This window comes from Pygocentrus nattereri, chromosome 2, assembly GCF_015220715.1.
Source record: "Pygocentrus nattereri isolate fPygNat1 chromosome 2, fPygNat1.pri, whole genome shotgun sequence".
NCBI lineage: Eukaryota > Metazoa > Chordata > Actinopteri > Characiformes > Serrasalmidae > Pygocentrus > Pygocentrus nattereri.
In genome coordinates, this window is record NC_051212.1 from 11,430,904 (window position 1) to 11,444,934 (window position 14,031).

The 14,031-nt window shown below is 45.6% G+C and overlaps 2 protein-coding genes across 5 annotated transcripts in view; both read right to left on the reverse strand.

The window, feature by feature from the left end:
- Window positions 1-780: 780 nt before the first annotated feature.
- Window positions 781-5,739, reverse strand: exosc4 (exosome component 4). Its single transcript, XM_037545543.1, has 3 exons — window positions 5,341-5,739; window positions 2,510-2,716; window positions 781-1,247 (listed from the first exon to the last, which is right to left on the reverse strand). The coding sequence occupies exons 1-3, from the start codon at window positions 5,509-5,511 to the stop codon at window positions 888-890; spliced, it is 738 nt and encodes a 245-aa protein (XP_037401440.1). The 5' UTR covers window positions 5,512-5,739; the 3' UTR covers window positions 781-887.
- A 3,646-nt stretch (window positions 5,740-9,385) lies between these two features.
- The window catches only part of prkacbb (protein kinase, cAMP-dependent, catalytic, beta b), a 30,869-nt gene continuing 26,223 nt past the window's right edge, over window positions 9,386-14,031 (reverse strand). For all 4 annotated transcript variants that reach the window (XM_017682662.2, XM_017682660.2, XM_017682661.2 and 1 more), the window contains 2 exons: window positions 13,862-14,026; window positions 9,386-12,526 (listed from right to left, as the gene is read on the reverse strand). In XM_017682662.2, the coding sequence (XP_017538151.1) occupies window positions 12,401-12,526; window positions 13,862-14,026 (291 nt within the window). In that variant the 3' untranslated portion in view covers window positions 9,386-12,400. The remainder of the gene's footprint in view (window positions 12,527-13,861; window positions 14,027-14,031) is intronic.

Here is a 14,031-nt window from a genome sequence, read left to right on the forward strand (position 1 = left end):
TCATGCAGTTACTGAATAATTTGCCTTATGATTTGGTCACAAATTCAGATGGACAAACCAAAATATACCCTGGAGAAAAAGAGGTTAGGACTATGCAAACTGGTCTCTATTGGTCTGTATTTTTAAGGGGCTGGTAGTCCTGATGTTGCTTTGTACTGCTGTGTGTAACAAACACTGTTGGGATTTTCAGACCTTAAACCTGCTCACAAAGCCAGTTTGGAGGAACAAAGTGTAAAATGAGACGACTGTGATTTGCCAATCACACTTCACGATGGGGAAGTGAAGCTCGGGCCACCACAGACGGTCATTGCGTAAATGTTCTTACCAAAAACGAATGTTAGGAGGTTTAAGGCAGTGACTATTTAGGGATTTCACTTTTTTCTTGCAGTAAATCCACCACCTCACATTTGTGTGGTCTGATGTACATTGGCTGAAAAGCAGTACTGAGCAAAGGTCTCTGGCATCTGTGAACACGGGGGTATTTCACTAAGCAGGACTTCAGAGTTAGTCAGATAACTTTAGCCCAAAGTTGAGTCCAACAGAAATGCCCCTCAGCTCTTTTCCTACTGTGCTGATGTGAGGCTTAAAGGGGAATTCCACTGATTTTTCAAATTGTATAATTCAGTCATTGAGATGCAAACAAAGAGTGTTGTGGTGTGAAAAATGTCAAAAATTGAGATACAAGGTTAGGTTAGATACTAAGGCAGCTTAGTTTCCATATATACGGACCGGGCAGAGCCAGTGGTAGGTTTTGAAATGTACATATATCAAACATTCATATTACATCCAAATCTTTTATTTAATAATAAAAAAAAAAAAAGAGAAAATATTTTTTCCACTTTAAATGCAAACTTTTGTGGACATACTGGTGCACCAGACACAGCTCTTCATTCTCTGGTCAGCACAGACACTTCCTGCAGATGCTGGCGCACCACGCTGTCCAGGACTTTACTGAGTCCTTTACAGGCCATCATTGCCGCCTCCATCAGCGCGTCCAAGTGGTCCTGGTGGAGCCGTGCGTCCATCTGCACGAGGGCGATGTTCTCGCTACGGGGCAGCAGTGCCAGGGCCAGCGTGGTGCCGCCCCCGCTCTCCTCCGCGTGGCACAGGTCCGCCAGCGGCGTGTCCTCCACGAAGCCCGCAGTGCAGGCGCACACGTAGTCCCGCATGGGGATCCCTGCGTCCACCAGGGCCAGAGTCGCAGCATTCACACACGCGCTGTAGTTCCCACCGTCCGACTGGAGGATCTGTATGGAGACGCGGTTGGAATTAGTCACGGTGGGGTCGGACGTACATAATTATAAATTATGTTATCAGCAAACAATGAATGAAAAGTAGTGCAGTTTAACAGATTTCAGTCCACCCAAGAGTCGCCTGAACACAAGCTTCACGGAAGAGAGAAGTCCAAGAGATCTCCATGAACAACCTAATCTTTTAGTACAAAGGCCTTAAACGAATTGTTAACCAAAGATCAAATGCACGGACTAGGAGCTGCTAGGCTAATGATGCTGACAGGTAGTCGAGTATTATGATGCCTCCAAACTCGGGGAAGATGCAGCGCTGAGGGACACATTCACTTAGCGTCTCTACCCATGATAAAACTGTGCTGTGAATTCTTAACCCGTTCTTTGGTCCTCTTGCATGGAACGACGCTGGCTTGTGCTCAGGAACGAAGTGGTTCCGGTTATCCATCAGGCTGCTTCTACTTTTAGTTACACTGACGAATTATTTTTGCTTTATCCTGTGTTCTTAACTACATCGGCGCGTCTGCGTGACGTGAATGAAGACCTGGATGTGGGATGAGAGAAGTTTTGAGTAGTCATTTAAGGAAATGGTTTAAGTGACTTGACTTCCCAAGCTTGTTAGAAACATTAGCCGTGTAGCTCCAGTTCTAAGAGAAATTTGGACCCTAAACTTGTTGTTTGATTGTTTGCTGAACCAATCGACAAATTTGCTAATATCTGAAGAGAGACTCAGAAATGATTTCTTCATTTTACTTTTCATAAGTTTTCTTTGTTTAGATTTTTCATAATTCTGCGGTTTATTTTTTAAAAAAGGTTTATTTCCAGGTTGAACCGGTAAAAAAAAAAAATCCAAGATTTTCTACGAGGTCTTCAACTTCTAGACCCCACTGTATGTGTGTGGCTTGAAATTTCAGAGTAGTTATGATGTGGAATACGTTCAATACATTATATTCCACAAGCTCACTGAGAAAGGCATCAACAACATGTGAGACGTGGCAATAAGCGCAGAGTTAACCCAGAGTTATTACTGTTGTGCTGCTATAAATCTGACTTACGAGGTATTTATATAGTTGCATAGTTACATAACAAATCATATTTACAGTCAAAACATTCTACAAGACTTTTCTAGTAGTTTCAGTGTAAAGTCCTGTTTTGAATCCGGTATTGAAGCTTTAAATCTGCACTACTACAATTTCTCCACTTTGTTCGATGAGCCACGAGTGAGAAATAACGACAGAACGCTCAAAGCAGAACCGAGACCGTACCTTAACGTAGATGTCGATCTGGGAGCGCGGGTAGAGCTGAGTGAGCACGGCGGCCTCGAAGGTCTGTTTGAGGTGCAGACTCATCTCGCTGGACTTGCGGTCGCCGTGCGGGCGCCTCTTCCTCTCCGCAGTGCTGAACGTGGCCATGCTGTACTGACAGTTGATGACCGCACGGTCGTGTAGGGTTTTACTGCGGGACCCTCGAACCTAAACAGAAGAGGACCGTAAGGTTTGTACAATCCTTGCACTGCCTTTTCAGCGTGTTACACTTTATCAGCAGCAGATCTGCTGTCTTCTCGTCCTTCATCAGTGGTCCACCACAGACCCCTGCTGACTGGATGCTCCTGGTCAGCTTTTCTTCCCTCCTTCAAGGTTTATTAAATAAAAGGTTTAAGTGAAAGACCTTGACGGAAGAAAGAAAGGCTGACGGAGTGCAGAGGTTCTTGATAATGGGGAAATTTTGGAATATTGGGTGGAATTCCCCTTTAACTTTTACTACAACCACGCAGAACTACACGTTTCAGAGCTTCTGAGTAAGAACCTACAACAGAAAACTGGCAACATTTGATCTTAAGCATCTACTTGGCTTTGCTCACTGACATTCAAGTAAATATCTGTTGAGCGCACATGAACTTTAATACATGTCCCAAACTTAGGCCTAAACCAAATCCTAATATTAAATGGGTGCACCATTGATTCCTAAACTCTTCTGCAGCATTAAATGGGTAAGGTGTAAACAAAGTCACTGAGGGTGGTTTTGTGCGAAATGCTTCGTTCTAGAGAAACCTGGTGGGTCAAAACAGTCCAAAGTGGTGGTGATAGGAACCAGACGTCTGAAGAGTTGAACTCCTCTAAAAGTCATCTCACAAAGTTGTTACATGAAGTGATTATTATTATTGACCGAGTGGTACGTGAGTGCTAAGGTGTTCTAAGGCAAATCTGGTCCTCAGATTTATGTCTATCTCACCAGCGTCAACATCACATGTAACATCTCAGAAGTCGTGTAGGTTCACTGGTGGTTTTGGATGGTAACCAAAATGGCTATATTTGTGGACATCGTGACTCCTGGTTCCTATCAACTCCGCTGTAGAGAAATCAGAGTCGGCAAGCTTTTCTACAGCGATCTCACACCAAACCACTCGGAATTACTTTACATCAACATTTCAATTTCACAGAAATTTTGAAAAATTGGTGGAATTCCCCTTTAAACCTCAACTCAAACCCTAGATCTATGATCTATATTGATCTATCAGGTTTAAGCAGAGGTCTTACATCTGGAAGCAGTGCTGCTAAGGTCTAAACTGAAATGTAAGGAGTAGAAATATTTTTTTCCTCTCCATTTTAATACTTGAGTAAAACTGTGTGAAATGCATGTCGGTACGATTACGTTTAAGTTGTTTTAATTATTTTCTACAAATGAGCACAATTACCTAATGTAAGGTACAGCCAAGTGTTTCCTCTAAACATGAAGCTGAATCGGCTTCATCTCCAGGTCCACCTTAAACAGCACAGCAGTTAAGCTGGAGTGTAACTGCGATTGGGTCACACTGTGGCTTTACTGCTGCACCGTTTAAGGTGGAACAGAAGATGAAGCCGATTCAGCTTCACGTTTAGAGGGAACAACGGAAAGTTCCAGTTAAAAGTCCAACAGACTGACAGACCACCGGGTCGGATACAACAGCTCGCTCTCTCCCGCTCTGTCTCTCTGTCTGTCTGTCTCTCTCCCGCTCTGTCTGTCTCTCTCTCTCTCTCTCTCCCCCGCTCTGTCTGTCTGTCTCTCTCTCCCCCGCTCTGTCTGTCTGTCTCTCTCTCTCCCGTTCTGTCTGTCTGTCTGTCTGTCTCTCTCCCGCTCTGTCTGTCTGTCTCTCTCTCCCCCGCTCTGTCTGTCTGTCTCTCTCTCTCCCGTTCTGTCTGTCTCTCTCTCTCTCTCCCCCGCTCTGTCTGTCTGTCTCTCTCTCTCCCCCGCTCTGTCTGTCTGTCTCTCTCTCTCCCCCGCTCTGTCTGTCTGTCTCTCTCTCTCCCCCGCTCTGTCTGTCTGTCTCACCCGCTCTGTCTGTCTCTCTCTCTCTCCCGCTCTGTCTGTCTGTCTCTCTCTCCCGCTGCTCTCTCCCCGCTCTCTCTCTCTCTCTCTCTCTCTCCCCAGCTCTGTCTGTCTGTCTGTCTCACCCGCTCTGTCTGTCTGTCTCTCTCTCTCTCCCGCTCTGTCTGTCTGTCTCTCTCTCTCTCCCGCTCTGTCTGTCTGTCTGTCTCTCTCTCTCCCCCTGCTCTCTCCACGCTCGCTCTCTCTCTCTCTCTCTCCCCGCTCTCTCTCTCTCTCTCCCCGCTCTCTCTCTCTCTCTCTCTCCCCGCTCTCTCTCTCTCCCCGCTCTCTCTCTCTCTCCCCGCTCTCTCTCTCTCTCTCCCCGCTCTCTCTCTCTCTCTCCCCGCTCTCTCTCTCTCTCTCCCCCGCTCTGTCTGTCTGTCTCTCTCTCTCCCCCGCTCTGTCTGTCTGTCTCACCCGCTCTGTCTGTCTCTCTCTCTCTCCCGCTCTGTCTGTCTGTCTCTCTCTCCCGCTGCTCTCTCCCCGCTCTCTCTCTCTCTCTCTCTCTCTCCCCAGCTCTGTCTGTCTGTCTGTCTCACCCGCTCTGTCTGTCTGTCTCTCTCTCTCTCCCGCTCTGTCTGTCTGTCTCTCTCTCTCTCCCGCTCTGTCTGTCTGTCTGTCTCTCTCTCTCCCCCTGCTCTCTCCACGCTCGCTCTCTCTCTCTCTCTCTCTCTCCCCGCTCTCTCTCTCTCCCCGCTCTCTCTCTCTCTCTCCCCGCTCTCTCTCTCTCTCCCCGCTCGCTCTCTCTCACCTCGTGTGGTCCGTATACTACAGCCAGGGCTCTGGTGTTGCCCTGCTCAATGTAGGCCGAGCCGTCCGCCTGAGCGAAGACCCCCATCCGGGCCTGGACCTTGCGGAGTTCCGCCGCTCTCCGCCCGTCCAGCCGGTAGCCCTGATCGGACAGCAGCTCCAGTCCCGCCATTCGGCGCCTTCAGAGCCGCTCCAGCGCGCGAGCAGCCAGACGGACAACGTGAAACGTCTTCCTCGGCGGCCTCTGCTGCTCCGCTCTTCGGCGGCTGGCAAACAACGTTTAGCGCATTAGCGCCACCTTCTGAACAGGAGCGGTCCGGCGAACTAACCGTCTTACCTTGATTTAAACTCTCCTGGTGAAGGACGTTTCACTTAGAAAATAAAAATAAGCTGTTAAAACTAATTTTGTTCTCTTTATGCTTCAATACTGGCCTCTGTCTGTCGTGATCTTCTGTGGTTTCTGCACTGAGTTCTGTGTCACACCTACAAACACAGCGTCCGGCTACAGACCAACCCGCGGTAAAGCGCCCCCTGGAGGAACGATGAGTCATTCGGTGAGCCGACTCTCACTGAAGAGCCGAATCCTTTGTAAATACAGCGGTACATGTTTCGACGCTGCAGCTGGAAATTCATCATTATTCTCTTGATTCGTCACAACATCCCCCTTCTGCATTATTTTGTTTGTTGGTTAATCAGAAGACAGATTCGGCATTTATTAAAAGGTAAGAGACAGATAATATTGCTAACCTGGCTAATTTTGTTAGGAAATTGCTATTGAATGAAAAGCCGTTTCGGAGCCAAAGAGTTGATTCCTCTTTGTGTTCTGAGCCGATTCATCTGATTCGTGAACCGAGCCGGGCGGTTTAAGGGCAGCCTGGGCCCTTCGCGTTATATCAGAGACAGGGCTGCAAACCGCCAGAGGGCGCTCGCCCAGGGAGTCGGGGTGAAAGGAGCTGAAACGTTTCCAACTCGACCAGGAGCTTCTTACAGTCTCAGAAAGGAGAAGGATGCATTTCACTAAAACGGCAAAGAAAACCTCCCTGTCTGTTTCTCAGGTTCTGGACAGGAGGGCGCTAGGTACTGTTACCGAGTGCTGACTGGTCGGCGTTACTGTTACAGAGCGCCGACTGGTCGGCGTTACTGTTACAGAGCGCCGACTGGTCGGCGTTACTGTTACAGAGCGCCGACTGGTCGGCGTTACTGTTACCGGGCGCCGACTGGTCGGCGTTACTGTTACCGGGCGCCGACTGGTCGGCGTTACTGTTACCGGGCGCCGACTGGTCGGCCTTACTGTTACCGGGCGCCGACTGGTCGGCGTTACTGTTACCGGGCGCCGACTGGTCGGCGTTACTGTTACCGGGCGCCGACTGGTCGGCGTTACTGTTACAGAGCGCCGACTGGTCGGCCTTACTGTTGCAGAGCGCCGACTGGTCGGCCTTACTGTTACCGAGCTCCGACTGGTCGGCGTTACTGTTACCGGGCGCCGACTGGTCGGCGTTACTGTTACCGGGCGCCGACTGGTCGGCCTTACTGTTACCGGGCGCCGACTGGTCGGCCTTACTGTTACCGGGCGCTGACTGGTCGGTGTTACTGTTACCGGGCGCCGACTGGTCGGTGTTACTGTTACTGTTACCGGGCGCTGACTGGTCGGTGTTACTGTTACTGAGCACCGACTGGTCGGTGTTACTGTTACTGAGCACCGACTGGTCGGCGTTACTGTTACCGGGCGCCGACTGGTCGGCCTTACTGTTACCGGGCGCCGACTGGTCGGCCTTACTGTTACCGGGCGCCGACTGGTCGGCCTTACTGTTACCGGGCGCTGAGTGGTCGGTGTTACTGTTACTGAGCACCGACTGGTCGGTGTTACTGTTACTGAGCACCGACTGGTCGGCGTTACTGTTACCGGGCGCCGACTGGTCGGCGTTACTGTTACCGGGCGCCGACTGGTCGGCGTTACTGTTACCGGGCACTGACTTGTCGGCATTACTGTTACTGAGCACTGACTTGTCGGCGTTACTGTTACTGAGCACCGACTGGTCGGCGTTACTGTTACTGGGCACCGACTGGTCGGCGTTAGTTACTGGGCACCGACTGGTCGGCGTTACTGTTACTGGGCACCGACTGGTCGGCGTTACTGCTACTGAGCGCCTGTTAGTTAGCGTTGCTGCCGCCGAGCGCCGATTGGTTACCTGTACAGTTATTCATTCTGGAGATACAAAATAAAAATTGTGCATTAAAATTAGTAAAAAAATTGCTGCATATAATTCCATCCATAAATGTGTTCTCTGTAAAGAGGATGTGTTATTTTCTCCTAGGAAATCAACAAAACACAAAAATCTGGAAAAAGAATTCAGCAGGACTGTTGAGAAACTTCTTCCTGTACTTGGCATGGCTGGAGAAAAGGTCCCTTACTGAGACATCATGTCCTGGGCAAAGTCCAGATTTAAACCCACTGAGGACATCCTGTCTCACATTAACCACAAACGAAGTTTTTTCTTCAGTCGCTGACAGTGGGAGGCTATTTAAACTGTATGGAATAGTATAACAGTGTTTAAAAGTTCACCTCCTTCAACATTTAAAATATCTGTAGGAAAATATATTTAATATCATGTTGCATTTAGTTTCAGCTCTGTTTCTCAGCCTTTATTCATTGCTAAATTAAATACATTTTATGCACTTCTTTGCTGCAGCAGCACGTTTGCATTTGTTCCTTATCCTGTAAATTTATCCTTCCTAAAACTGGAGGCCTTGTTATGACAGCAGACATTAGCTGGAGAAGCTGTGCCAGTTATCGCGTTGACCGAGTATTTGACTACATAAAGTCCGATTTGAACGCATCAGTCAAACTGGGCAAAACCAAGGAAAGTAAATAAGAAAGGAACTGTTCAGTCTGGATCCATCAGGTCTCTAATGGATCATCTGATCAACTTCACCTGAGCTTATAAAGCAACCAAACAGCTCTTAAATTGGTGCCAACGATCCCCCAAGGGGAAGTGGCTAGGCCAAGTCACCAAGGGCATGTAAAGAGAAATCGAAGGGCCCTGGGACTCTGATAAACTGCTCACATCTTACTTAAGCCTCCAAAAGTTGGAAAACGTCATCGTAGCTAATGACCTCAAGAACATGAGCCACATTCAGGGGCATTAACAAGGGTGGGGTGAAGTCAGGCTGTTCATGGTGTCCTACAGTGATGAATGTGGGTCATTCTGCATTTGGAGTGGGAACTCCGGATACATTTAAATAAATAAATAAATAGAAATGCTTTCTTTCATCCCAAAACCAAATAATCTTAACATGTCCACTAACAGCGCCTAATGTCATGTATGCAGAAAGAAGAGCTTAATTCCAAACATGCTGTACAGTCACTGGTGGTGTATGAATGTGGTGTAACACCAGAGACGGTGACTCCAGTGACCTTCTGGTTAAAATGAGGATTTTGTAAATTGGCTGACTCATTGGTGGCTCAGGTGACCTTGTCCAACTATTTAAAACCAGTATTAAAAATGATATTATGGCATTATTTTGACAATTACCCAGTCGTTAAATCACATCGCCAGTGACACAGAGATTGAGCTGCCTAATGAACAAAATTACTAATACATTAATAAAACATAGTGAGAAGTGTGACTCGCCCTCTCATGCCTCGAGACCCTTCCTCTCTGATGAGCCTCGACCCAAAGAAGCAGTTTAACAGAGCTGAAAATACTGTTACAATGCAAAACAAGAGTCCTGATAACACCATCTTTTAAGACAAAATCCATATTTTTTAAATGTATAACAATGATATAAAAAGTAAACATGAATCTGCTTTGTACAAATTCTCAAGTTAAACCTCTTAAAAAGACTTTTATATTAAAAATGGTCTCAAATGTTAAAATTAGTTTTGTGGTGAGCTGTTTTACAGATGCAGAGCAACAATCAGAGAAATCATAAGGGAAAAGTATTATTTATGGCGGTTTCCCCACTCCAAATGGAGAATGACCCATATGCCAGATAGAGCTTTTGAGACAATAAGGACTTCAGAACTTCAGAGGTAAAACATACAATGCAATTTTAAAAATAAAATTTATTAGCATCTCTAATGTGTATAAATAAAAACAGATATAAGAAATAATGCATATATGCATTATGAGCAGAACAACAACTGAATTGTGATACAAAGGAGCCGAGGCTAAGAAACCCCAGTCTGTTTCGTTTCTCTTGAATCCTTTTCCAAATCCTTTTCAGTATGTGGGTCTGTGAGAAACGTACCTTAGAAATCAAGCTTTGCAAACGATACACAAACCTACAAGTTGCAACTAGTCCTGTCGGGGGAAAAAACAAGGACGAAGTTCAACAGCAAAAACGGGGGCAAGATCAGGGACAATAGGGAGCAATGGATTCTGACAGTTTGGGAATTTTTGAATTTTGTAAGAACTCTGTAGCTTAAATATCCGACAGCCTTAAAACAAGCTAAACCCACAGGCTTCGCTCGTTTTAAGTTTCATGATCAGGAATTCGTTTCAGCAAAGAACAAGAACACAAGATCACTGATAACAGAACAAACTACACTGCTTTCAGGAGACCACGAGCATTTGTGGCAGTTCTTAATACTAAATTTGTCAAACAGTACTTTGAATTTAAGAGTTCTGAGCCAAATCTTAACATTTTAAGCGGAAACTATTTGTGTAGACAACAGAAAAACACCTGAGGAGTTCACCACAACGCTAACACTTTGCTGAGCGGCAGCATTTGTAAGCCTTTCAGGACATCTGACAACCCTTCACTCTTAAAAAGACGGTTCTTTAGTAAAGAAAACCATTCTATACAGAACCATGATTAAATTGATTGCATGATTTCAAGGGTTCTCTGCATCACAAAATGGTTCTTCAGACTGACTGAGAACATGTTACATATGGTTCTACACAGAACCCTTTTGAAAAGTTACGATGTCAAGCTTGAACCCTTTTTTGGTGCTATATGGAACCCTTTTCAAAAAGGTTCTATATAGAATCATCTACAGCACATTCTCCATCAACCTGAGGAACCATATCACGCAACCCTATTCCAACATGCACCAAAGGTCGCTACTGTCAGTTTTAATGTAGTTTCACCTCAGCAAGTTTTGACAACTGACGAGGGTGTAATAAGCCTTAATAAATGTAGGTTATATAGGTTTGTCAGTGTTATGAAAGCTTTATACAGATGTCACGTAGTTTTTGAACGCTACCCTTCAGTAAAGTGTTACCAACAGAGCGTGTTTGTAAAATAAGTTAAAAAAAGCCAAGAAGTCAGGGTGAATTGAGTGTTTTAGCGTGGGCAGGCTGTAACATAAGGCTGCATACGGATCACTGTAACATAACGACATACATTAAGTGTAGGGATGCACCGACATGGGAATTCTGGGCTGATCTCTGATACTTCTGATGCGATTATCTGCCAACGCCAAGGCGTGCAGATTTAAAAAAACCGGGACTCCGTCCATTGAACGAGCATTTCGGAGAAAATGTAACATCTGTGAAGTGTTAGAAATGCAGTAAAACGTATAAAATGCAGACAGTTTAGTGCAGATACCCAACAGCCGCTAAACCAGTGGTTCTCAAACCGGTTTTCAGAGATTCCCAGGCAGCCCAGTTTTGCTCCATCGAACCCGTAGGGATACAGCAATCCGGGGGTCCCTGAGGACCGGTCTCAGAACCACTGCCCTCAATGCTAAGCTCTTCTGGAGTCCAATAAATGGAGTCATAAAACATCAGTTTGAGACATCAGTCAAATCTAATCATCGGCCCGATGCAGATAATTTGCTTTTAATCTCTCTCTACCGATACATCCCTAAGTGGGCTCAATAGTGTTGGGCTTTCTAAGGCAAATATGGAGGACCTCCATCTCAGCCACCAACAGCTCAGTAGATTTGGTCAGGCGTTCCACTCTCTCACTGCCTGATGTAGAACCCTTTCAAATCTAACAGACAGATATAAACAAGAAACATGGTCAGAGGTCTAGTGTGAGGTAAGAGGACAAGTCAAAAGTAGAGAAAAATAAACAAACAAAAAAGCAAAGAAACAAATGTAACAGACAAAACTCGAGTGCTAGAGGCAACATCTATCTTTCAAATCACAACCATGCGACACTGCCAGCATCGCAAGTGACACGAAGCCAGACTGTGTTGACACGTTACGAGGTTCGTTGGCCTTCTCCCACAAGTCCCACGCTCATTGTACAAAACCCTTTTCCACTGGCCTTTAAAGTGATGCAGCGAATCCTTTCCCTTTAGCCCAAAACAATCAATCAGCAGAGACATGTTTGTTGTCTGAAGGCTTGCTTCTTTAGTTTTGTGTCAGCTGCAAGGCTAATATAGTTAACAAGCAATAGAAGTTGTTTTGGTTGACAATAGCGGTGTCCCAATTCAGGGGCTGCATCCTTCAGAGGCTGCATTTGCAGGCGCGACTAGGCTGTCCCACTTCAAGAGCCAGCCAACATAGCCGAGGTTCACTGCGTGCCAGACAGGCCTTCACAGACCACCTTCTTTAAATCATGCAGCCCCTGAATTGGGACAAAGCTAAAAGCTTCTATTACATCAGCCTCATGGCTCCCGTGCAAAACTAAAGAAGCGAACAGACAACAAACTGTCTTCACTACTTTAAGGGTAAGGGTTAAAACTGGACATTTGACTTTTCCCGTGAGCGACCCCTTTCAAAAAACTGGGGAAACAACATCCAAGACAACAATGCATGTCGTCATAAGAGACTAAAAGAAAAAAAAAAAAAGGTGATGACAGTGTAACGTGTAAAAGTAACATGTTATGATAAGTGCTTTAGAAGCAAGAGGGCCATGCTGACCGCTGAGTGTACCAGATGGAATGAAGGAACTATGCAGGAACTGGGGTTGATGTGATCTCTGCTCCACCTCCACGTCGTTAGAGTGCAAAGATCCCCTTATTTTGTCTGTTGTGTGATAGACACACACCCGCACGCGCATTCACACGCACACAGTCACACACTCATATATATACATATATATATGTAGATAGATAAATACATATACGTATATGTATATACACGTATAGCTCTGATATGTCCACACTAAAACTCTGCAAACTCTTTTGCGCATTTTTCTGTAACAGATACGCGGATGTCCTCCTCTTCGTAGTCGTCGAAGTTGCTTGTGTCTCCGGGGCCTCTGCACTTTGGTATGAATGGAGCTTCCACCTGTGAGGGGAGAGACAGAGTGGGGGTTGTTTCCAAGTCAACCTAAAATCAAACTTGACTTATTTTAACCGCTTATTCTGCAGGGTATATATTTTGGTTTGTCCATCTAAATTTACAAGCCCAAATCGTAAGGCAAGTTATTCAGTAACTGTCAAATAAATGTAAATTTTTATTGTATTTATTTTTTTGTAAAAGCTCTATAAAACATGATTAATCATATCTCTGATTTATGAACTCTTACCTTTCCTGTGTGATCGGTAGCTAAAGCTTTTTTGGTTTAAATGAGTGAAATGATGGACATGTGGTGCTGTTTTTTCAGGTAGTAGATATTTTAAAGGTTTTGGAGCATATACTGTGTTCTGACTGTGTACCATCCCTCCACATGTCCAGAGCGGGCAGACAATGTGAAATTTTGGCCAGAGGACATCTGTACTGATAGTCCATGATTGTTTCTCCTGAAGGTGTGGACAATGACGAGCTACAGAACTGAGAGCACAGAGGCAAACAACTGCCTACAGCAACACAATAATAATGTACAGCAAACAGTGACTTCATTTTTTTAAAGCTGGGCTAAAGCCAAGTCAGAGCGTCAGCCAAGGTAAACATCAGGCGTGGGAAAACAGAGCGGTGGAGATCATGGGTTGCCTGTGCAATGCAGTGACTTGAGCTATAGGTCCTATTTTTAAGAGCAAACGTGTGTCCTCTTCGGAGGATCTTTCTGTTTTAAAGCTGCAGGCCACGCCAGTTTCCTTTCCTTCTTATTTAGCATGCAGTACAGGGTGCAGGGCACAGCCAATGTTTACCAACCTGCTGGTGTTTGAGGCACAGAAGAACAGTTTATTTATTTATTTATTTTTTTTAAGGCTTTGGCCCCATCATTAGGAGATCACGAGTTCGATCCCTGGTGATGCTACAGCCATCTGTGGCCGCAAGTCCAAAAGAGCACAACTGGCCTCGCTCTCTCTGGGTGGGTGGTTCGGTAGGATACACCACCACCCCTGACAATTCATGTTTCAAGCTCATGTCTGAAATGAAGCCAACTAAATTTTTCTTAGAAGAAATTCTCTGATCAGCACTACTGGAATTCTAGTGCGACCAGACACAGACAAGTGGCAAACGGAAAGAATGAGGCATCATTGACTTTTCAGGAAAATCATGGAAAAAAAAAATCATGTTTTTCCACAACGTTTCACAGCTTTGATTATGTCACTGTGCATCAGTGGGCAGGGAAATATAATATGAAGCAATAATATAACTTCACTCCACCCACCCTCACCTACCTAACACTGGCTCACTCAGAAATGGCACGTTTGAGAAAGATAACGCAGGTCCTACCTTCCTCTCGTAGATGGCGATCCAATCTGTTGTAGCAAACCATTTGTGGTTTTTAATATCGTTGACGCCGTTCTTGAGGTTGCCGTACCGTTTCGTCAAGTCCACCTGAAGCAAATTCCTCAGCAGGTCTTTCAAATCTGAACTAAAGTGGGACGGAAATCGTACCTATG

Coding starts and splice junctions, on each gene's coding strand:
- exosc4 (XM_037545543.1), bottom strand. CDS start 5,511: ATGGCGGGACTGGAGCTGCTGTCCGATCAGGGCTACCGGCTGGACGGG. Junction 2,717..5,340: donor TAGTATACGGACCACACGAG/GTGAGAGAGAGC, acceptor TCTTCTGTTTAG/GTTCGAGGGTCCCGCAGTAA. Junction 1,248..2,509: donor AGATCGACATCTACGTTAAG/GTACGGTCTCGG, acceptor GTCTCCATACAG/ATCCTCCAGTCGGACGGTGG.